Below are 23,547 nucleotides of genomic sequence, written 5' to 3'. Positions count from 1 at the left end.
TCGTCTTGCTTTGCTAGATTTTGTAACATCACCATCGTTTTTCTGATATAAGTACATTTTTCTAAAGAATAAGAAAAATATATTTTACTACCCTGAAGAAAGTTGGTCGTTCATATAACCCTATCTTTTATTTCTGCTCCTTTCACCCCCAAAACAATCCCATACCGGCCAAAATCAATTCCTAGGTGGTTTCAGTCGATTTATTGCTGATGTGGCAATGATCAACGACGGTTTTGACCTGCGGTGGGTCTCCCTCGTCAGGCTGGGCTGAGATAGAGGAGCTCCTCCCGACCTCCCCTCGCAGCCGCCATCCTCTCGAGCACCGCGCCCTCGCACTCGACCCCACCGCCTACGGCTAACACCAGCGACCGCCGGAGTTCCAAGCCGCCACCCCGAGCACTTTGCTTCTCCTTCCTTTCCCTTCTCTTTTCTCTCACCCAAACTCTCCCTCGTATCTCTCTCAGGTACAAGTCACGCTGTCACCACAAGCTCGCCATCGCGCCATCTTCACACCGCCATCGGACTCTGGATCCGACCGCAACCAGACCAGATGGGGCCGCCCCCTCGCCGCCTCCCCCGCCGCCTGCGTCGCTGCAGCGTCACCACCACTGCCCTGCTACTCCCACGTGAGGAGAGGGACGGCGATGCCCGATAGTTGGGTCGTCGCCACCACAAGCTCGCCGCCTTTCCATCTTCACACCCCCTTCGGACTCTAGATCCGACCGGAACCAGGCCAGATGGGGCCGCCACCCTTGGATCTGGTCGCCCCCCTCGCCTCCCCGCGTCGCCTTCGTAGTTGTAGCGCCCCCTGCTACCTCCTGCACGAGGAGAGGGACGAGGATGCCCGACGACTGGGCCACCGCCACCCACCTGACAAGGGAGGACCACACATAGGTCAAAACCGTCGTTGACCATTGTCATGTCAGCATCCAGTCGAGTTAAACCACCCAGGGATTGATTTTGACCGGTATGGGATTATTTGGGGGTGAAAGGAGCAGAAATAAATGTCAGGGATTATGTGAACCACCAACTTTCTTCAGGGTAGTAAAATGGACTTTTCCCAAAGAATAATATTCTTACATGTGAAGATCTATTGTCATAGTAATATGAGATAAGCAAGCTATTTTTACTTGAGTGGTTTCTATGCAAGTATGATTGCTCAATTCGTGGAAACAACAACACATGCACGTTGGCTTAGCAATAAAGTGTACATTTCAGTCACAATGAATCTTCTATTATTCAAATTTCAAACCACCAAAAACTACAGACGAAATGACTTGATTATCATTCTAGAAATTATTCACTATTTATCGATGTCATTTCTTAATAAAGCATTCTATAAAATTTGTTGTAGAACAAACGTGATACTATATTACATGTGCAATTTTTATGGCTGATGAGAACTTTTCTGATTTTTGTACCGACTAGATTCTTTTGGCAGAGAATATTGAGTCGCCAAGAATTTTCCTTGCATTTCCCTTGCCATATTTTATGTCTTCGTAAAATAACATTGAGCAATGCAAGTTACCTTTTTATCATAAACTTTAGAAAGATAGTTTAAAGCCCATGTCTTTTCTTTTCATTTTCTCTGCTCCGTCAGATTTAGAGGAGAAGCTATGTGCACTTAGGGGGGGGGGGGGGCATGGCCCCCAACCCAGGATAAAGTTGTGAAGGGAAACTTTTTAGGAGGGCTCAGATTATATATTTTTATCACCCCAAGTACTAATGATCCGTGTTTTGCACCCCACCCAAAATAAATATTTCCGTCTAGCTCCGCCACTGATCAGATTGGTCATCAAGGCGTGATGCAATTGGCCCCAATAAACTCCACCAAAGGAGATACAAATTACTATAAGTCAGTTTAATCTGTTTTGAGTTAGCATTGTTTGAGAAATTAGATGTACCACCACATTTATATGCAATCTCACACATCTTTCGAATAAAAGGTCAGAACATGGTGTGAGGGTGTTGTTCCACTACCGTAAGATCAGCAAGCAAAACCAACTCATCGCGAGGGCGAAGCAATCCCTTGCAGCAACAAACATGGAGGCTAACGAGCTAGAGTCTTGCATAAAAGCGTTGCAACAAAAGGCTGTGGCCTGTGGGCGTAAGAAGGTTGAGCCTGAGTGAAAATATGAATCATGTTACCAAAATATAGTTAACTAGAGTGAATCCATGATTCCCCTAAGAAAGTTTTTCCTAAAACTATTAGGAACAAAATGAACTTTGCTTAATTAGAACTGTCATTAGTCGGAGGGTTGGAGCTGTGTGCCTATGTGTATATCTGAGGGGGCCCGTCCCCCCCCGTCCCCCCCCCCCCCCCCCCTCCTCGACCCGTGACTAATCACTGAAGGGAGTTTCTTTGGAAGGACATAGTTAGAAGAAAATATTCTCATTAGCCCTCCACCCTGAATAAAAACATTCATACATTACCTTTTCCCCGTGTCATCCTAGTCAAGCTCCGCCAGTATTTATATGCCTTCCCACCCACCTAGGTTCAAAGCATGGTACTTATAATTTGGGTTTGTTACACTTATACTGTAGTCTATAGGGGCCTTCCTTACAGTCTATATAAAAAAGTACGGTTTGTGTGTGCTCATTGACCATGTACTTACCCCCTGTTATGAGGGCTAATTATCAATAATACTATTGCAAGTATACGAAATCATCAGTTCTTCTCTATCTTTACATCACATTCACATTCAACATGTTATCCTTTGTGAGCCACGCGGTGCTTTTTTTGTCTAGGCAGCAAGAGACGCCACTGCCCCATTTACATGGTGATTGTTTGCTATTGGATGGCAGCGTGTGGGTTGGTTATTATTCATGGCCACATTGTCAGTTGATTCTATTTATTTTTCCTTCCATGGGATTGACTTTGGCCATGCTTGGAATCCTGAATTTTTCTGCCCATGTACCTCTTTACACTTGTATAATACTTGCCTCCAACAAATCTTGGTGGAGAGTTGTAAATATTTTTCCGACTGTAACATGCGTTTGGCTCCCAGTTTGCAATACCAAGGTAATCAAACAGATCACAAGCACACATATTGTTTGGTGAGGAGGTTGACAACATTGGTGAAGCAGAGGAGGTTTGATATGGCTGCTTGGAGGGCTTGCACGAGGAGCCGGAGCGAGTGGCCGCCACTCGCCACCGTCGCGTCATGGTCAAGGTTACAACCGCCTGAACCTAGACCCCGCCCCTTTCATGGTCGTCGGCACATCACTCCTGTTGCGGTAGTAGGGCACCTCATTGTTGATGTTGGTGTCGTGGTCGCTCGCCCCTGTCACCGATGCTTCACCCCGTCCATAGCTCTGGCGGTGCGGGCATGTGGATTACTGGAGAGATGGATCCGTGGGTGGGGAAAACTGGTAAACTGGGTGGGGTGTTTTATTTAAAGGCTGTAGGGGCAATCTGGGATACTAACGTAAAGATTATGTATGAAAAACAACCATCCAAGCACGCGGTTGAAGTCTGCCGGTTTTTCTGTACACGGGGGGGGGGGGGTATTTTACGTTGGTATTCAGCTTGGCCGCGGGCATAGGATTGAAAATCCTCTTTCATCGGGCCTTTTGGACTCGAAATCCGAAAGGAGAGAGTGGTTCGAATCCACCTTAGGACGAACAATGCAACAGGCGTCGAGCGGGTGTGCAAGCTCGAGGAGCTAGGAAGGACCCTTATACTAGAGATGTTGTAGTTAACGGTACAAAAAGTGTGAGGCGATGTCATCCTATTACCTAGCGTATTAAATGGCTGTGCCATGCTAGGCAATAGGGAGGTCTCTCACCCCCACCGACACGGCACAATACACACTGGACCAAGCATATGGTGACCCAGCACACATTGAATACCCGCCTCCACGGCGATCCTCTCGCCCACCATCAACAATGCATGGGACATACCAACAATGCACCGGTTTATTTTATTTTATCATGAAAAAAATGATCTTCGCAGAAGGTTTGAGTGGATGCTAAAATTTCTATGGAATATAGTACAGACGAGTCCTTGGAAAAAAAATCTTATAGGCTTCAATCGTATGAACCAAACAACCATGATTGTAACTTTCCTAAGGATTCCAATCCTTCAAAATTGTCATGAAAACCCTTCGAATAGAAGGGGCCTTGAAAAAACATCCTTACAATCGTACAATATAGGAAAAAGTATGTATTTTGTCCCTGAACCTTCCTAGAAGTATAGAAATGGTCCCTCAACTTTAGAATCGGCAAACCTTAGTCCTCAACTTCTAAAACCGGATTAGTTTAGTCCCTAAACTCAACAAAAATGGTTTTCATGCTGACTTGCCATGGTTTTGACCAGTCATCACTCATGTGGCGGTCTTTTTCTTCCTTCCCATTTTGACCTCGGCTGGGCATTTCGTCAAGCAGTTGGCGCGCGCCCAGCAACAAAAGAAGGAGTAGACGTGGAGTTTGTGTGGCTCGTGACGGCACACACAGAGGGTACAGGCGACCAGGGAGCTGTGGCACGGCGAGGCTCGCAAGCAAGACCAGCAGGGCCGAGCCACTAGGCATGGAGGCAAGCGGCGGCTTGCTCTGCAAAGACACGCTCGTAACACAACTAACTATGTTCCTTGCTGTCTCATGCTCATGGTCTGCCTCTGCCATTGTAAATGACGGCACCGTCGATGTCTCCCCGTGATCCAGTTCACGTCCACATCCAAAATCGGAGCAGTATCACACTGTTTTCCCCAAGAAAATTCAACGCAAGTCTTACTATGAATTGGACTCAATGACCCGTGATATGTGACGGGTTGCGGCGGAGCGGGAGGCTGATGAGGATACAGAGAAGGGCCATGGCGAAGCTGTCGGGGAGATAGGTCGGGGTCGCCACGTTCTTCAGTCCCACATCAGGCACGTCATGAGCGCCGTGAGCTGGTCACATGGATGCGAGCTCCGGAGCGCGGAGCACATAGAGGAGGGGTCGACGCAGAGCGCTGACGCGCGGAGCTCCGCTATCCTGGACGCGCTCTCCGCCACACACGGCGCCCAGGTGTGCACCGCCCCACGACCTCTCGTCGAGCTCCACGCCACACAGCACGCGGCCGCGCCACTGCCGGCGTTGAGCCATCTATGCCGCACGCGCAGATGCCGACAGCCTACGCCGTTGCGCCATGGAAAGCTACCCGCGAGCACAGTCCCGCCTCGGCCCTTCTCGTCTTGTGAGCCTAGCGGTGTTGTAGTTGTACCCCCTGGCCGCCTGCACCCTGTAAGACAATAGGCTTTGGGGGGAACCGGCACAACCCTCTAGGGATGGCCTATCACATATATATATAATTAGGTGGTATACAACGTTATAATATACACATGTAAATACAGTCTAACACCCTCCCTCAATCTTAGCCACTTTCTAATGAATCTAGAAGGGTAAGATTGCGCCTGCAAGTCTCAAACTGTGGCAAAGGCAATGGCTTGGTGAAGTTGTCAGCAAGTTGATCCTTGGAAGAAATAAACTTGATCTGTAGTTGCTTCTGAGAGACACGTTCACGCACAAAGTGATAGTCAACTTCAATGTGTTTCGTTCGGGCATGGAATACCGGATTTGCAGAAAGGTATGTAGCACCGATGTTATCACACCAAAGAACAGGAGGCTGTGATTGGGGTATACTTAACTCCTGAAGCAAGGACTGTACCCAGATGATCTCTGATGTGGCATTGGCCACAGCCTTATACTCAGCCTCAGTACTGCTACACGAGACAGTAGCCTGTTTCCGAGCACTCCAGGCAATCAGGTTAGAGCCAAAGAAGACAGCATAACCCCCCGTGGATCGCCTGTCATCCGGATTGTCAGCCCAGTCTGCATCAGAATATGCTGAAAGACAACCAGAGTCAGACGGCCAAATATGCAAACCATGAGCCACCGTGAAACGAATATAGTGCAAAATCAGCTTAACAGCAGACCAATGAGTGTCACGGGGTGACTGCAGATACTGGCAGACTCGGTTAACAGCATAGGAAATGTCTGGTCGCGTGATCGTCAAGTACTGGAGCCCACCAACAATACTCCTGTACTCTGTCGCATCAGAAGAAGAAAGAAGCACACCATCAATAGCATTGAGCTTATCAGTGGTAGACATGGGTGTAGTCGTCGGTTTGCACTTAAGCATCCCAGCTCGCTGCAACAAATCCAGAGAGTACTTCTTCTGCGTCATAACAAGGCCAGCAGCACGAGAAGTAACCTCCACACCAAGAAAGTAATGAAGCTTCCCAAGGTCCTTGACCGCAAAATCAGCACCAAGTGAGCGAACAAGCGCAGTAGCAGCCGACTGAGAGGAGCTGACCAAAATGATATCATCTACATAGACCAACAAGTACATAGTAACCTCAGGCCTTTGAAGAAGAAACAATGAGGAGTCAGCAGTTGATGATGCAAAACCATGAGCACGAAGAGCCATTGCAAGACGAGCATGCCAAGCACGACGAGCCTGCTTCAGACCATAAATTGCCTTGGACAGACGACAGAGATGATCAGGGCGATCCGGATCAGAGAAACCCGGAGGCTGGCGCATGTAAACCTCCTCCGCCAAGACACCATGAAGAAAAGCATTTTGAACATCAAGCTGACGAAGAAACCAACCTCGAGTAACAGCCAGAGAGAGAAGAAGTCTGATGGTAGTAGGCTTGACCACTGGACTGAAGGTGTCTTCATAGTCAAGTCCAAAACGCTGTCGAAAACCACGAGCAACCAGACGAGCCGTATAGCGCTCAATGGACCCATCAGAATGCCTCTTCACTTTGAAAACCCATTTGGAATCAATGACATTTACCCGTGATTGCTTGATACTCCTGCTCCATGGCCTCTCTCCAATGAGGAATGCGCATAGCAGCTTGATACGTGCGTGGCTCAGAGGATGGATCTGCGAGAGCAGCAGACATGCACGCCGCTAACCAAGCAACTGTGCCATCGTGACGTTGCTTAGGTTGAAAAATGTCACTCCGACTGCGCGTATGTGGACGGAGATGGGGCCAGCAAGCACACCCAAACACCTTGAGAAAGGTGTAGTCCGGTTGTTCATTAAGGAGAACTTCAATGGGAGTCTTCATATTCAAAACACGAGTGGGAGTACGATTGATGAGAAAACATGCAGTGGTGAAAGCATCACTCCAAAAACGAAATGGAACAGATGCATGGGCCAAAAGAGTCAGACCAGCTTCAACAATGTGACGATGCTTACGTTCTATTGAACCATTCTGCTGATGTGTATGTGGACATGCTAAACGGTGAGTGATCACAAGCGACTGAAAGAAGGAGTTGAGGTTGCGATACTCGCCACCCCAGTCCGACTGAACATAAACAATTTTGTGCTTGAGAAGGCGTTCAACATGTTTTTGGAACTGAACAAAAATGTCAAACACATCAGATTTACATTTGATAAGATAAAGCCAGGTAAAGCGGCTGTAAGCATCAACAAAACTGATATAGTAATTATGACCACTAACAGAAGTCTGAGCAGGACCCCATACATCTGAAAACACAAGTTCTAAAGGATGTTTCACCTCACGACTGGACTCCGAAAAAGGAAGTTGATGACTCTTCCCCTGCTGACAAGCATCACACACTGCTACATCTTTATTACTAGACACACTAGGAAGCTCATGACGACGCAAAACATGCCAGACAATAGGTGTGGCCGGGTGACCAAGACGAGCATGCCACTGTGACGGAGATACCCGAACTCCACTGAAGACGCGAGCGACGCCAGGATGCTCCAGACGATAGAGACCTTGGCAGAGCCGCCCACTAAGAAGAATATCCCTCGTGCCTCGATCCTTAATAAAAAGATCAAAAGGATGAAATTCACAAAGCACATTATTATCACGAGTGAGTTTAGGAACTGAAAGAAGATTACGTGTCACAGATGGAACTCGAAAAACATTGCGAAGTTGAAGACTCCTATTGGCATGTCTAGTGAGAAGTGATGCTTGACCAATATGAGAGATGTGCATACCTGCTCCATTGGCGGTGTGGATCTTGTCGGAGCCATGGTAGGGTTCACGAGTGTGAAGCTTCCCCATCTCACTGGTCAGGTGCTCTGTCGCCCCAGAGTCCATGTACCAGTGGGGATCAATGGAGTAGGACTGAGTGTGTCCCTGTGGCTTCTGCGGCGGCGGACGATCAGCCATGGCGACCTGACGAGCAAAGTTGCGTGTATCCTTCCCGTCATTGCCGAGACCAAGAAAACCCCGCTGGAAGCGCTTGTGACACTTCGAGGCCCAGTGCCCATCGCGACCACAAAGCTGGCACACACGTGGACCGCCAGCCCCTGGTAGCGTCGCAGTAGGAGGAGGGGCCGAGGCGGGTGGTGGTGACTGCCCCAAAGGAGCCCTGGATGAAGCAGAGGAGCGACCACCCTTGGTGGCGGCGTTTGCCGAGAGGGCGCCGTTGCCCCTGGATCGGCGCGTCTCGACTCGTTGCTCAGTAAGCAGGAGGCGTGAAAAGACCTCGTGTGCTGGCATGGGCGTGGAGTTGCCTCTCTCATTGATGATCTCGACTAGGGCGTCATACTCCTCATCAAGACCATTGACAATAAACGAGTTGAACTCGGAGTCGGTGAGGGGCTGTCCAATGGAGGCCAGCGTGTCGGCGAGACTCTTGACTTTGTTGTAGAACTCAGTGGCGGTAGAGTCAAGCTTCTGACACTCCCCAAGTTGGCGACGGAGCCCAGATACACGAGCCTGCGACTATGCCGCAAACGAGCGCTCAAGAATAGTCCATGCCTCGTGGGATGTCTTGGCGAAGACAACAAGCCCAGCAACGGCCGGAGAGAGCGACCCCTGGATGGAGGAGAGGTTCGCCTGATCCTGCCCTGTCCAGACACGGTGAGCCGGATTATAGACCGGACCGTGCACGCTGTCAACCAGCGCAGAAGGGCAAGGGAGAGAGCCGTCGACATAGCCAAGCAGATAGTGACTCCCAAGAAGCGGAAGAACCTGCGCGCGCCAGAAGATGTAATTGTCCGACGACAACTTGATGGTGATGAGATGGCCGAAGTGAAACGGCGGCGGCGGCTGCGATCCCATCGAGGAGACTGGCTGAGGTGAGACCACCGTGGAGACAGTCAGAGGGGCAGCCGGCGCGGTGACAAAGGGCGAGATGGCCGCGGTTGACGCCGCGAAGCCTGCCAGCGCGACGTCCTCCGCCACCAGCGGCGCAGTGGCCGAGGGCGCGACAGCCGCGGTTGACGGGGCGGCGGCGGTGTGGGCCACAAGCGCCTGCCCGGGCGAAGTAGCAGCCGGCGGGAGCGCGAAGAGGGAGCCGACGCTCCGTGTCCCGATCGGCGCCTGAAGGGAGGCGGCATCCAGCGGCCTCGAGAGAAGTGCCGCGAGGGAGGCCGGCAGAAAACCGGTGGCGGTGGAGCCGGACGCAGCGGCGGACGTCATAGCAGTCGGGCGACGGCGACGGCGGGCGCGGCGGTGGCGGCGGCGGCGGCGGCGGTTTAGGGTTTTTAGGCGGAAGCGGACGTAACCTAGCGTGATACCATGTAAGACAATAGGCTTTGGGGGGAACCGGCACAACCCTCTAGGGATGGCCTATCACATATATATATATATAATGAGGTGGTATACAACGTTACAATATACACATGTAAATATAGTCTAACACACCCTCTGCGCTCGCCAACTGTTAGACAAAATGCCCAGCCGCGGTCAAAAGGAAAAGGAAGAAGAAGATTGCCACGTGGGCGCTGATGGGTCAAAACCATGCCAAGTCAGCACAAAACCGTTTTTGTCGAGTTAAGGGACTAAGGTAATCCGATTTGAAAAGTTGAGGGTCTAAAGTTTGCCGGTTTTGAAATTAAGGGATCAATTCTATACTTCCAAAAGAGTTTAAGGATGAAAAATATACTTTATTTCTATGTTTTTTGTGCTATTCCCATGTTTTGAAAAATCATGCAACTCAAGGAGGCCCTAAGGAAACCATAAAGGATGCTAAATACTTGGATTTCAGCAGCACTCTTGCGTGTGATGTCCCTGGCCGCCTGATGCGACTCGTCTCACGTCTTTTGACATTGCTTTGTCATTCGTTACATATAGCCTTCGCTCCAACATCGGTGATGCCTGGGCCAGCTTCTGCATGGCCCCCAAAGAAACTTGCTAGGTACGCTCAGGTGTGACCGTGTGATGTTTCATGTTTGTATCGTTGTCCGGCGGGAAGGCGTTTCCACCGTGTCAATGAGCGATCCAGTTCTTGGGCATGAATCTATCCTCAATGGACAAAATAGTGTGGAAGATGTGGACATCTTCAAAGGTCAAATTCTTTGTTTGGTTGACAATTCAAGATAGAATTTGGACCGTGTATAGGTAGGCCAAATTATGGTTTGTGCATCCTTTGCAAGCAGGAACAAGAGTCTGGGGCACATCTCTTCTTCAAGTGTTGTCATACGTTTAGGCTCCGAAGGATGGTCATCAATAAACTTCATTTCGAACACATGGATACTTCAAACTGGCACCTGGAGGAAACCGTCAAAACATGCGGCGGCCTCCCACGCGTTTTCTCGGAGCAGCACATGGACCATTCTCGCCTCCAATGTCAAGCTGCTTGGCGATTATAGTGATGTTTGGGTAAAAGCAAATCCCTAATTTTGTAAAGAAAAACATTACTACTCAACATTTGGAGTTGGGAGTTGGGACACTATTTTATGACATTAAGGCTCGATATGCGATTGTTGAAATATGGAGCACTTAATTTATATTCTTCTAGCAAAAACATCCATTGTAAGTCTTCGACAAATATCCATTGTAACACTCAGGAAGACTGAAAAGAAAATCTCTACAAACTTGAGAGCAGCTAGATCAAGATCCCCGGACCACGTTTCTTCCTCTAGCTCGATCCTGTGAATGGCGATGCCCCAGAACGCACGCACGGCAGTTGAGCTGCTTGGGACAAAACTACATGCAGAATGCCCGCGGACTGAACAGTGGATCAAACTTGAGCACTCGGCAGGCGAGGGTGCGTCGAGACGAAGCGCGCAGCCCTCCATGGAGATCGCGTTCAAGGCGGAGCGTGGCGAGACGGAGCAGCAAATGCTCGTCCTCCTGCTCGGCCTCGGCTAGCGCCATGGACTCCACGACGCAGAACTGGCCGCCCCCCATGCAGACGAGCCAGGCGGCGGAGTCGCTCACCTTCGGGTCTGGGTCCGCGTAGAGCAGGCTGGCCGCGCTCACGAGCTCCCAGGCCGGCTGCCGCGGCGCGTCGCCGCTGTGGTGCCCGTTGGTGACAGGCGCCGGGACGTCGCAGGCGCACATGTACCCCGGCGAGTGGAGCCCGACCCAGGCGTCCAGGCCGGCGTCGTAGTGGCCCTGGCCCTGGAACGGCAGCAGCCACTCGCCGCGGGGCGTCCACTCGGCGTCCCCGCCGCCGACCGCCGTGTCGAGTGAGAAGGTGCCCGCGTAGCCGCCACGGCGCGGTTGCGTGGGCGGACACGAAGATGGTGCGCCCGTCGGGGTGCAGTGCGTACGAGGTGATCTCGATGGGCTCGTCGTCTTCCTCCGGGTCGCCGCCGCAGCCCGGCAGCCGCAGCGGCGACGAGACCCTCGTCCACGCCCACCGGTGCTCCTCCGCCTCGTCCGCGCCAGACGGCAGCGTCTCGTCCGAGTCCGAGTCCGACTCCGATACCAACTCCAAGCAGTGCAGGCCTCCCTCGTGCAGCGCGTAGAGCCGCTCCCCGGCGGCGACGACGAAGCGCATGGTCAGCAGCGCGTCCGGGTGCGGGGGGCCGACGGCCAGCTTATCGGTGTCGGTGCCATACGCGACGGCGTGGGTCGTGAGCTGCCCGTCCGCCGTCGGCTGCCACAGGGCGAGGATCTTGCTGCCGAGGGCGCCGACCAGCACGCCCCCAGAGTCCTCCATGGATTCGAGTTGCAACAGCGGAGGGTCGGCGAGACCCACGCCGTCGGCGTCCGCGTCGACCTTGTGGACGCTGTACCCATTCTGCCGGTCGTCCAGCACGACGTAGAGGTGCTTCCGGCCGTGCCGCGGCCGCTTCCCGCCGTCGCCGCGATCCGGTGATCGCAGCCGTTTCGCCATCTCGTCGAGATCAATCAATCTATCTACCGTATGAAGATGCCCGAGGCGATTCGATCGATCGGCCGGCTACTCTGTTCCGTTTTATTATCCTTCATTGTGACCTGCCGGAGTGACGCAGAGTCCATGTCGGAGACGGGCGAGCCCTCCGAGTCGCTGCTGGTCCGACCGCATGTGGCACTGTGGCGCTCCGTCTTCGACGCGGCCGGCACCGGGTCGGATAAGGACGACGTGCGTACGTATGGTCGCCGCAGCGCGCGCTCCGACGACGAGTAGTCGCTGTTGCTCTTCCATGTGCAGATAGATACTCCGTAGATGGCATCATGGCAATCGAAACACCACCAATAATTCCGCGGCGCCACGAATTATTCGGCGGCGTCGGCGTCGGCATGATGAGCCCAGCTCCGGGTGAGATATGCATGGCTTGGCTTGAAGCGACGGCGTGGGATACAGCTGCCTGCGTAACGAACCTGCCGCCCAAATCTCTCGCCGCGTCGTCCTGTCGTACCGTGCGTTGTCAACCCACGCACAACACACGGACCAGTTTAAGGAGTGTTCCAAGGTTCTTAGTCTTATTAGTGCCAACTAACCAACCGACTTTGCTCTTCAAGATACACATGCTTATCCATCAATTCAAAAAGAGGACAGGCAGATGGACACAGCTAGCCACAGAGAGATCTCCGTTTCTTAATGATATTTTTTTAGGGAAAGCATTTTTTAATGATATATCAGTGATGTATATCTAGTATATTATTCTTATCATACATACACTCATCCCTATGAACGCACGCATGCACACACATCATATGAGCAATACTACAACTACGGGCATTTTTTCACGGAACAAGTCCTACATGCAAAGGTGGCATCCCCTAATTTGGTCGAAGGAGGCCCCACCCTGCAAATCAGGGACGGAGAGGTGAATTAGGAGGCAACACGTCTGTCCGTAGGACTTTTAGCGTAGATAGAGTTCGTAAGTGGAGCATTTTCGCACATAGTACCTCTATAAGCGTGCTTTGCTCCTACCTATCACAACAAACATGGAGTTTCTTGGATCCGTTCGGATGCCAATTAATCGTGTACCCTGGAGCGGCCCAGACACGCGCTCTGGCGGGAGACGATAGGTGGGGATGGAGAAGGACGGAGAGAGGGACCGCCCATGGGGTCACACACGGGAGTGTCGGAGCGGGCCGTGGACAGATCCAGGCCAGGTGACACCGGCTTGATAGGCATCATCAGGGGCGAGGAGCCCCTGAACTGGTGAGGGTGGGGACCCTGGCGAGTGGGAGTAGCAGACAACCCCCGGGGAGTGAGGGGATCATGGGGGTGTCCGTCCGTCCCAACATTTAAAGAGTCCTCCTCCGCACTGATCTGGGTGTGAGGGGAACCCACACAAAGGATTGGTGAGGGAGAGGTGGGCCTGGCATCAGGAGTGGCCGGCGAAGATGTCAGCGCTGGGCCAAGCGCGAGGGAGGCGGCGGGGAAAGATGCCTGCCCTAACGCGGATGAGGCCAAGGGGCCGGGTGGGGGAGGGTGAGCAGTGGCGGTGCCAGGAATAAAATCATGTGTAGTCACTTCAATGTTGTGTAGTCAAATATACATATTTTGTGTGTTTTTTGCTTGATTTATACTTGATGTGTTACGTTTTTTTTAAAGAGTTGTGTAGTCAAGTGACTACACAACCTAGACGTGGCTCCGCCACTGAGGGCGAGGACGCTACTCCTGACTGCCCCCACCGTCCGAGGACTCCTCGAAAGAGGTGGAGTCATTCCCACTGTCGCCTAGGCTGAGGTGCGCGGGTGGGGAGGGGCATAGAGAGGACCCCTCCGGACGCACACACACGCATTTCTATGAACATATACAACTACGCACGCAGACACATCGTACCCTTATGAGCATGCTCTGCTCTTACCTATCACAACAAACAGGAAGTTTCCTGGATCCGTTCGGACGTCAATGAATCATGCACTCTACTCCCTTCCATGCTCAACAAATCCATTCGATTCTAACGTACTGTAATCGCCCCATTCCAATGATTAACCAGCCAACCAACAAACGAACAATCATGTCATGTTTAGTCTAATTTGGATTATTAGATCCCGAATATATCCTGCGGCGCGGTGACCACCGGGCATTATCTAGCTAGCTAGCCGGCCAACTGTGCTCGCGGCAGCAGCGCAGCATGATGGTCACCGTCGCCCGCCCATCAGCCCACCTAATTGACGCGTCCGCCATTAAACAAACAAACGCCAGACATATTCGTAGCCCAGTTGCGCTTCCCAATCGCTTTCCAGGTCGATTTGCATCCCCTTTCTGTAATCTTTGGTTGCCACTGGATTCATCTGCAACTTGCGCTGGCCCACCCATTGCCTTGCTTTTCCTTTGGCTGTGGGCTCCCGGGGGACAACAGGGCTGTATGTACTGTACCACTAGGATTATACTGCATGCCAGTATATACTCACCTTTTTCAATCTTGGAAGGTTGCTAAGGGCATGACCAATGCATAGCTTCAGGGTGATGCCTCACATGCCATGTAGGATCGAATAATAGAAAAAGTATAGGTTTGGATGGGGCAGCGGGATGGACGAGACTTGCCTGCTCCCCCGACGTGTGCCCATCCGTGCTCCCGCATACGTGACTTAATTTGATTGGAACAAAATAAGGCCCAACCTCACCCCCTTAAAATCAAGGAGGAGATGATTAGATTAGAAAGAAAAGAGGAAAAAAGACAACCATAGAATGGAGTGGGAGCACGGATGGGAGCATAGGGAGGGAGCAGGCAAGCCGGATCCAAGCGGGATCCTCTCCAGAAGGCAGGTGCTTAGAGACAAAAAGTATGGTCCGGTACATAAAGTTAAAAAATTGAAATGAAAAAGAGGGATACATGTGTAGTGAAAGTTACTTTCTATTTATTGATAAAATCCACTAGCAGTAGCTTGCATTGGAAAGAAAAATCAACACATATGCTTCAAATTATTTTTTGTCATGAGGCATCTATATTCATATGCCATCATTGTACATGCCCTAAGCAAGCATGGAGTAATAAAATGGATATACTACTTCTGCATCGGTGGTTTGATTCGTGGATTTGTAAAAGGGTATGCTGTAAAGCGTAGGCTCATGCGTGGCTTGGGCTTGCCACTTGCCAGCCACAATGCATTACTACTATACTACATTGCAACCACATCATTACATGCCTATTATTTTATTTGCGTAAATGTCGAGTAAAATTGGCCGTTTGATTTGGTTCTGGTCCCTTTCGCCTTTCGTGGACACACACCCAGCCTTTACATGGCCAAGACGTGCACAACCAACATCAACAACATGCATAAACACGCGCTAGCAAATAGCAAAATGATATAAGACCAAGAGCTATGCATAAACAATAAAAAAGAAAGAAACAAAACGAAGCGGTCAAATCTGCAGTCGAGAAACTATAACTATGGCCATATCCGCATCAACCGTCTCTTGAAACCGATATAGGCATAAATAAATCTCAAATGGGGGCGACTAGCCCTCCGTCAATTGGAAAATGCAGTCGGTTTTATTCATACACATCTAATAAATACTTGCCGTGTCATTAAAATATTGTTTATCTGGTGCAGAAAAAATGTAGTGCTTGTTTTCACAACTCAAACAAATATCTTGCACATATCTCGATATTAAATGAGATTTTCCGAATCACCGGTAGACTGAGAATCAGCAAACCCGATCTGCAATAGCCTAGTTTTTTGTACTAACACATAGTACAATCTTAAATACTCACATACACGCACATAGACTCACCGAAACAGCCTAGGTTTAGCAAACCGAAAATACTGATTTACCTTTTTTGCGGTATATAATTAAAGGCTCTACTTTTGTGAAAGGAATTTTTTTTTTCTTTGGCTGGCCATTGTTTTATCAGGGAACACCCTGCACTTTCGGAAAATCCCACTCGTCCTCCCTGTCGCCGCATTTCGCCAGCTAATTATAAGCCTTTCTCCTCTCACTCCAGGCAAGCACGAGAGCATCCCAAATCCCAATTTTTCGTGGCCTCCCCGTCGCTCCGATCCTCGCCGGCCGGCCGGCAGCCCAGTCCCAGATCCGACTCCCCGACGCGTCTCGCCATTGCCGCCGTCCCCGACCTTCTCCCCGGCAGGGAATGGTGCACTGCGGGCGGCGGTAGGCAGACACGAGCAGGACCGCGGGGGCAAGAAGCGGCGGCGGCGAGATGGCCGGCGCGGAGAGGGAGAGGAGAAAGATGCCGCTGCTGCCGGCGCTGCCCCTGGCCACGCTGATCGGGCGCGAGCTCCGCGCCGGGGGCTCCGAGCGCCCGGCGCTGCGCTACGGCCACGCCGGCTTCGCCAAGCGCGGGGAGGACTACTTCCTCGTCAAGCCTGACTGCCTCCGCGTCCCCGGCGACCCTTCCACCGCCTTCTCCGTCTTCGCCGTACTGCTCTCCCCCTCTCCCCGCCCCCGTCCTTCGTGTCCGGTTCGTCGTTGGTTTGTGGAAATCTGTGATCTGACGGGTTCGCTGGATCTGTGGCCGTTTCGCCAGGTGTTCGACGGCCACAATGGGGTGTCGGCGGCGGTGTTCAGCAAGGAGCACCTGCTGGAGCACGTGATGAGCGCGCTCCCGCCGGACATCGGCAGCCGCGAGGACTGGCTGCAGGCGCTGCCCCGCGCGCTCGTCGCCGGCTTCGTCAAGGCCGACATCGACTTCCAGCGCAAGGGTGAGACGGATCGTGTGTGCAGATGGCGTTTGCGGAGCACGCCTGTTGAGCATGTCGCTGAATATCTCTGGCTGTGTTTACTCAGGGGAGGTGTCGGGGACGACGGCTACGCTGGTGGTCGTCGACGGGTTCACGGTCACCGTGGCGTCGGTCGGGGATTCTCGGTGCATCCTGGACACGCAGGGCGGCGAGCTGCAGCTGCTAACCGTCGATCACAGGCTGGAGGAGAATGTCGAGGAGAGGGAGCGTGTCACGGCGAGCGGTGGGGAGGTCGGCCGTCTGAATCTCTTCGGCGGTCAGGAGGTAGCAATTTTCTTTGGACCGAACAAACTGTCCCTTACAAAGCATGGAACTTTAGATTGAGCGAGTGAATAACTTGTTTGGTGATCAGTCTGATGATGCATTGTTGTGTGAATGATTTGTCTTAGGTTGGCCCTCTCCGTTGTTGGCCAGGTGGTTTGTGCCTCTCAAGATCCATTGGAGACATGGATGTTGGGGAGTACATTGTGCCGGTTCCACATGTCAAGCAAGTGAAGGTGGGTAGGCATTACAAAATGAGTGTAATTTGTAGCTTCTTTTGTGGAGTTGTTAAAGTTGTCTCTTTCTCTTTGGTAATCTCAGCTCTCAAGTGTCGGAGGAAGGCTGATAATGGCATCTGATGGCATATGGGATGCGCTATCCAATGAGGCAGCGGCCAAGTCATGCCGAGGATTGCCCGCAGAACTCGCTGCAAAGCTTGTGGTTAAGGTAACTATGCCTGTAGCCAGTAGCATGTAGTACCTAGATTATCCATGGCTGTGGACACGATTCACTCAATTGCCATTCTGATATCTGTTTTTATGTATGCAGCAAGCTCTGAAAAAATGTGGGCTGAAAGATGATACCACCTGTGTGGTGGTTGACATCATCCCATCTGATCATCATTTGACATCGCCACAGTTATCCCCAAAGAGAAATCAGAACAAGCTCAAGTCTCTTCTTTTTCGTAGAAGGTCGCACAGTTCAGTTGGAAAGTTTGGAGGCAAGTCTGCCTCTATTGGTTCCGTGGAGGAGTTATTTGAAGAAGGCTCTGCAATGTTGGAAGAAAGGTACGTTCTAGTTGCTACTGCAATGATCCCGCAAACTTGTTAAGTTTAATTGTTTTCTTATAGTTCTGTGTGCTTTCTTATATATTATGCTATTTTACATCTCCGAATTTTGATTGAATATCTATCATGCTTGTTGCCTATTTGATCACATGCCTTTGCTGTAGCATGCTAAGACATAGATTAGGATGTGTTCTTGTCAATTTCTTTGAGCATTTGGATAGCCTTTTTGTATGTATCATGGCTTATGTAACTCTTTTATATCATGTTTCCCACTTTGGTGCCAACATGCTGTTTTTTTTTATCAAGTACCTACTCCCATTCCTTTCCATTGTTATGTGTGACAAGAACCCTCTGAACCGCTTGCCACCTGCACTTGTCCGCATGATTATTTTTGTGCATATGCTTCATTCAGCTTTCAGCTGTGTATCACACTTGCTGGCACCGAAGAATTTTATTTGGTTCAGAATGTTATACTCTGGAATCGGAATAGAGTAATCAGTGCAGATAAACTCAGTATGACACTCCTCAGTCATCCATCTGTAATTGGTGTCATGTGATTGTGAATCATGCTTATTGCGACTCCTCTTCTGTTACTTTTTTTTTAACAAATTCTATGGATAGCTACTGGCAACAGGATGATTCTCTTGACACGGTTATTTGTTGAAACCTTTTGTTGACATCTTGCATCACCTTTATTTCATATTTCAGATCTTTTGGTTCAAAGATTGAATTTAGAGTTATATGACTGTGGATCAATCAAATTGTAACCATTTAATTAATCAAGCGTGGCTGAAACTTGGGCATAGTTCTGTGCCATACTTTATTTATAGCCGATAAGAATGTTTAGCTGAATTCCCATCTGTATACCCTTACTCTGGGCACTAATATGTCTTCTCTCATGGTATGCTTTTGAGAAGAAAAGCACGATATGCTTTATCGGTCTTTCCATTTGGCATCTACATTTTAGAGTAGGTCTGGAGGTAGCATGTCATTCCTACATTTCAGTACTTCTTTCTGTAGATTGCACATGTAATATTTCTGCCAGAATCCTGGAATAAACAAATTCCGTGATGAAGAGTGATTAGAACATAAGTCTGCTTCGAAGCGCTTTTGAAATATCGTGATTATTATGAAAGCTATGTCAGCTGCCTAACTTCTGATCAGTGTTGTGTTTTTGGTAGAGAAATGAAATGACAGTCCAGAATTACTTATCAATTTGCTCACACCCAGGCCATTAAGCACCAACCTTTGCTCTTGCAGGCTGGGTAGGAATCTGTCCTTGAAAGCAGCTTCGCCGCCTTCTCGCTGTGCGATCTGCCAAGTGGACCAAGAACCATTTGAAGGCTTGATGGAGGAGAATGGAGGTAGCCACTGCTCTTCTCCATACGCACCTTGGGGAGGCCCGTATCTTTGTCTGGAGTGTCGGAAAAAGAAAGACGCAATGGAGGGCAAGAGACCGAGCTGCTCGACAGCATGTAGGTGAAAAGGAGGCATGACTTGTGTCAAAAGTATGCTTCTTCTCCGTGTAAAAACTAAAGAGATGGAGATAAGTTGTTGGTGATTCAATTATTATTGTTTGCTGAACCTAACTAGACTCTCAGCCCGGTATAAATTGTATTTGGCTGCTAACCAGTTTGTTGCCTATGAACAATCCTAATATTGGAAGTGGTTTTTAATATACTTTTGAGGAAACTACGGTGCGGACTGTGCCATTGTGTGGGAGAAATGATCTGCCTATATTTTGTGTGTTTGTGTGTTATGGTCGATCATTTCTATTACCAATCTTGGAATGTAGTTTTGCTGGAAGCAAATGATCTGCCTATTTGACCACCGGGTTTTGGTTGTTTCCATGTATGCACCTTTTCTTCTGCACAAACATGATCTTTTTTTCTCTCCCATAATATAAGATGTTATTACAACCAATATATGAGGGAGTAGCATTTAGCCGTCGTATCTGGATTCCTTTGTTATATGTGCAAGGAATGGACTTACTTTAGAAGTTGGCTATATTGCAGAGAGCTTTTGTTGGCTAATCGCAGGGCTAAATATCCATCTCCACTCGGGCCTCTTGATCAATAAAGATAGATTTAATTGATTAAAAACATCGCATCAAGACGACGAAAAGAATAACGCCGTCTAAGTTTGACCACACTTTTTCAGTTTGTTTTTTTATGTAAATGTGATGGGACCCATGCAAAAGGAGGTGACTTATAAGTTTTAAGTTGAGGTGGAGCAATTTATGATTTATAAGTTGGGTATATTTAGTAAAATAAGTTGGTAATTGAAACCAAACAGGGCCTTAATGAACAGCGCATATACTTTCACTGTGAAAAGGGCGAGAGGGGGAACAGGGGAGTCCCAAACCCTACCCCCGCCGCCCCCTCAAATTCCCAACCTATCCCGCCGGAACACCGCGAATTGCTCGCCGGAGCGCCCTCTTCCCCGACGCCGGTAGGCAGATTCGCCGCCCAAACCGGCCGTGCGAGGTGATCTCGAGCACGCTGTCCGCCGCGTTCCGATTCAATTTTTGTCTCCGTCTATCGATTTGCTCTCAAATCGTTCTTGTCTTCCCGTCCAGAGTCGCCGCCGCTGGGGGTTCGCAACGCCGCCGTTGCTCGCCATCGTCCGCAGCGCCCTAGGTAAGCATTCTCACCTCCGTGCGTGCCCAAGGGATCTGACGGAGCATTCTCGCCATCCTTACGGTTCCCCTTGTTATTCTTATAGTTGATCGGAATCTGATCTGACGTACGGAGCACCGGCGACCAGTCACCATGCCGGGAACCGGAGGCGCGACCGTCCTGGACGACCTTTCCGAGTGGATCGTTGTCGAAGAGATCCTCATCCGTTTGCCGCCCAAGGACATCCTCCGCTGCCGCGCCGTCCGCAGGTGGTGGCACAGTGCCACCTCCACCGACAAGTTCATGCTGGACCACCACCGCCGCCAGCCCTTGCTCCCGATGCTCAGCCAAGTCGTCGACCCGCAGCCGCAGGAAGCCCGCCTCCTGTTTTCCTTTGATGCCGGTGCAGGCCAGCAAAAACTCTGCCCTGTTGTCCGGACCTACGACTACGGTAAACTCCAGGCCGCCTGTGATGGCCTCCTCATTGTCTCCCACGGATCCATGACGGATGAGTTCATCTGCAACCCGGTCACCCGCAAGTCTGCCCGCCTAGCAAAGCCTCTGGCCCAACAGGGTTATTACCACCAGATTATCGGCTTCTACCGGCACCAACCATCTGGAGGAGAATTCCGAGTTCTATGGATCTCTAGTCCGGCAATCTACAATGCATACAACACAAATTACAGAACTTTCTACTACGTCATAGCGGCGGGATCCGATAATACAAGATACATGAGACAAGGATGCATACCACAACCAATATCCTCGTCGCCTTCCTTGGAGCTGGCATTACGCAGGGGCCTGCCTGATTCGTCCCAATATCCACCAGTCCACCACCGTGGCGGCCTGCACTGGAAACTTGGAAAATACCACGGCTGCGATGCGGACTACATAATGGTGTTCAACACATCAGCTGAAAAATTTCGATTGATGTGTCGTCCTGCCCGATTGGGCAACTGCTTACAGGAGTCATTGCTGGAGATGAATGACACTCTTGCTTTGTGCAGCATCAGTAGTGACAAACACACCATAGATGTTTGGGTGGTACAGGATTACGATGCCGAGACCTGGTCTTTCAAGCATCAGATTAATTTGACCGGGGTGGATCCATCAGCGCTTGTTGATCCAGAGGTGACAATGATCCCTAGGATGGCTGCTCTCAGTGAGGGTGTTCTGCTGATCCAGTTCACTCGTAGGCGTGTGTTGCATTTTGACATCGATGGCAAGTTCTTAGGATATGTGAAGAGCAAAGATGACCAAGAAATCGACTTATGGGTTACCAATCATTACCTCCGAGGGAGCGTTATTCCCCTTCCACTGCCCCATGAGATGAGAGATGAAGATGGTGCAAGTCAGGAGCCTCCATTTTTCGTTGGATTGTAGGATACAGTGCTTGATCCTGATGTTCTACACTGCAGGTTCGCTGCGCGATTGGAATATCTATTCTATATGCGTTTTGTCTTTTGTTCTTAGTTGACCTCCATAGTGTTTGCTTGTAGAACATAACATTTTGGATGGTAGCAGAGCACGTTTGCTATCATCATTTGGTGTCCATTATCTTGCCTTTAGCATCAATGTCGAATTTCTGAACTACGGAGAATCTTTGCTATAGGACTACTCTATTTTATCCCCCACTTCCTGTTTGCATTTCTTTAGAACCAGGGAAGGTTGTAAGCACCTGACATGGTTCAGTTTGGTACTCAGTACAAATTTGTGTCCATTATTATATCAGTAAGGTTATTGTTGAAAATATTAGTAAGTAGTTTTGGTTGGCTTTGACATGTTTTAAGAACGAATTTCTTGCATCTGTTGTGTGTTAGTAAACTGATAGTGTTGCCAGGGTCTTATTTCGTGCCATTTTTGTGTATAGAATTTGCTGTTTTGGGGGTAGAAGTGAGTTGAAGATGTGCTTTTAATTTACACATGGTGATAATTTGATTAGTCGATGTTTTTGTATGTAGATTCTTAGATCACATGGAAAAGTCCAGCCGTTTCAGTGTTCTTTGTGTGGGTAGACATCTATAATTCTGCATATTCCTCTTCATGTGGATTAACTCTTCACATGTTAATTCAGCCATTCAGTGATGCTTCTTTGGGTATTTAATCCATCTCAGTGTATTAATCAACGATCTAAGCTATGATATATAGATCTAAGGATGCCTAATAAGACCTCAGATTATTTCAGTGGTTAACTTCATTGCTTTTCATCATCTGATATACCTTAGGTAACTTGTGAAAACAATGTAAAAGAAACTTCCCAAAATGGAAGTGGAGACTCTCTTATTGGGAGTTTTTCCTTTTTCGGACTCAGTTTTAAGCTTTACCTTTTGCTCGCGCAGATTTAAGCTTTGGGAACAGTGATGCGATAAAATTCTCAACCATCAATGTCGATGTGAATTTTCTTTTGTTGCGGGGAATTTATGTGAACTCTTTGTAGAATCCATTATTCTCAAGTTGCTTCTATCCACATGGTGTTTTAGTGTTAAGTCTGAAGAGGGTGGATGAGACTCCATTCAGCTGCTCATGTGTCAGTCTGAAGAGCTCACGAAGCTAGCTAGTTATTGTGTGCATCATGTCATGATGTGATGTGCTTGGCTCTTGTTCATCTGGTGTCTTAATTTGTAGTACTTCATAGTATGCTTGTACTTGCTAGCAATGCATCTTGGAAAGTTGGAAGGATAAGGAGGCAGCCAGCAGTCTACTGGTGTAAACCTGAACTGAACTGAGCTCTCACAACTGAGTAGACTCTGCTTTCTATGTAATTTTTTTAAAACAGCAGACTCTGCTTTCTATGTAAGCAGTATGGTAATCCTGATTCTGCTGGATGGATGGATGCTAAACACTGCGAAGTATGATCTATGGAGACCAAAGCTTATGGAAACATACCTGCTTGTGCATAGTTTTTTTTTTTGAGAATGTGCATAGTGTTTTTTTCCTCCATCATCATATAGTTTCAGAACTTTTTAGAATGTTTATCATATAGTTCCAGTTCAGAACATAGAAGGTGGAACCTGCGTATTTTTCTTAGGGTGGAACCAAACTCTCACCACGGATGCTGAATATATAGCTGTTTCTGAAGTGACCGA

General features: G+C 49.5%; 2 protein-coding genes across 3 annotated transcripts; both read left to right on the top strand.

Annotated features, from left to right (window-relative positions):
• Positions 1 to 16,028: 16,028 nt before the first annotated feature.
• On the top strand, positions 16,029 to 19,535 carry LOC123187391 (probable protein phosphatase 2C 33). Its single transcript, XM_044599247.1, has 7 exons — positions 16,029 to 16,472; positions 16,581 to 16,755; positions 16,841 to 17,058; positions 17,184 to 17,291; positions 17,377 to 17,502; positions 17,605 to 17,843; positions 19,104 to 19,535. Exons 1-7 carry the CDS (start codon positions 16,254 to 16,256, stop codon positions 19,324 to 19,326), a joined length of 1,308 nt encoding a protein of 435 aa, XP_044455182.1. The 5' UTR covers positions 16,029 to 16,253; the 3' UTR covers positions 19,327 to 19,535.
• Positions 19,536 to 20,141: 606 nt separating this feature from the next.
• On the top strand, positions 20,142 to 23,344 carry LOC123187390 (uncharacterized). Of its 2 annotated transcripts, XM_044599246.1 has the most exons (4): positions 20,142 to 20,329; positions 20,422 to 20,482; positions 20,568 to 21,879; positions 22,801 to 23,344. In XM_044599246.1, the coding sequence occupies exon 3, from the start codon at positions 20,615 to 20,617 to the stop codon at positions 21,842 to 21,844; it is 1,230 nt and encodes a 409-aa protein (XP_044455181.1). In that variant the 5' UTR covers positions 20,142 to 20,329; positions 20,422 to 20,482; positions 20,568 to 20,614; the 3' UTR covers positions 21,845 to 21,879; positions 22,801 to 23,344. The 2 variants fall into 2 exon arrangements, with proteins under 2 accessions (XP_044455181.1, XP_044455180.1); XM_044599245.1 differs by lacking the exon at positions 22,801 to 23,344 and having other exon boundaries at positions 20,568 to 22,213.
• Positions 23,345 to 23,547: the final 203 nt, after the last annotated feature.

The sequence above is a fragment of the Triticum aestivum genome, chromosome 2A (genome assembly GCF_018294505.1).
Source record: "Triticum aestivum cultivar Chinese Spring chromosome 2A, IWGSC CS RefSeq v2.1, whole genome shotgun sequence".
NCBI lineage: Eukaryota > Viridiplantae > Streptophyta > Magnoliopsida > Poales > Poaceae > Triticum > Triticum aestivum.
This window is presented reverse-complemented; position numbering and strand designations above follow the sequence as displayed.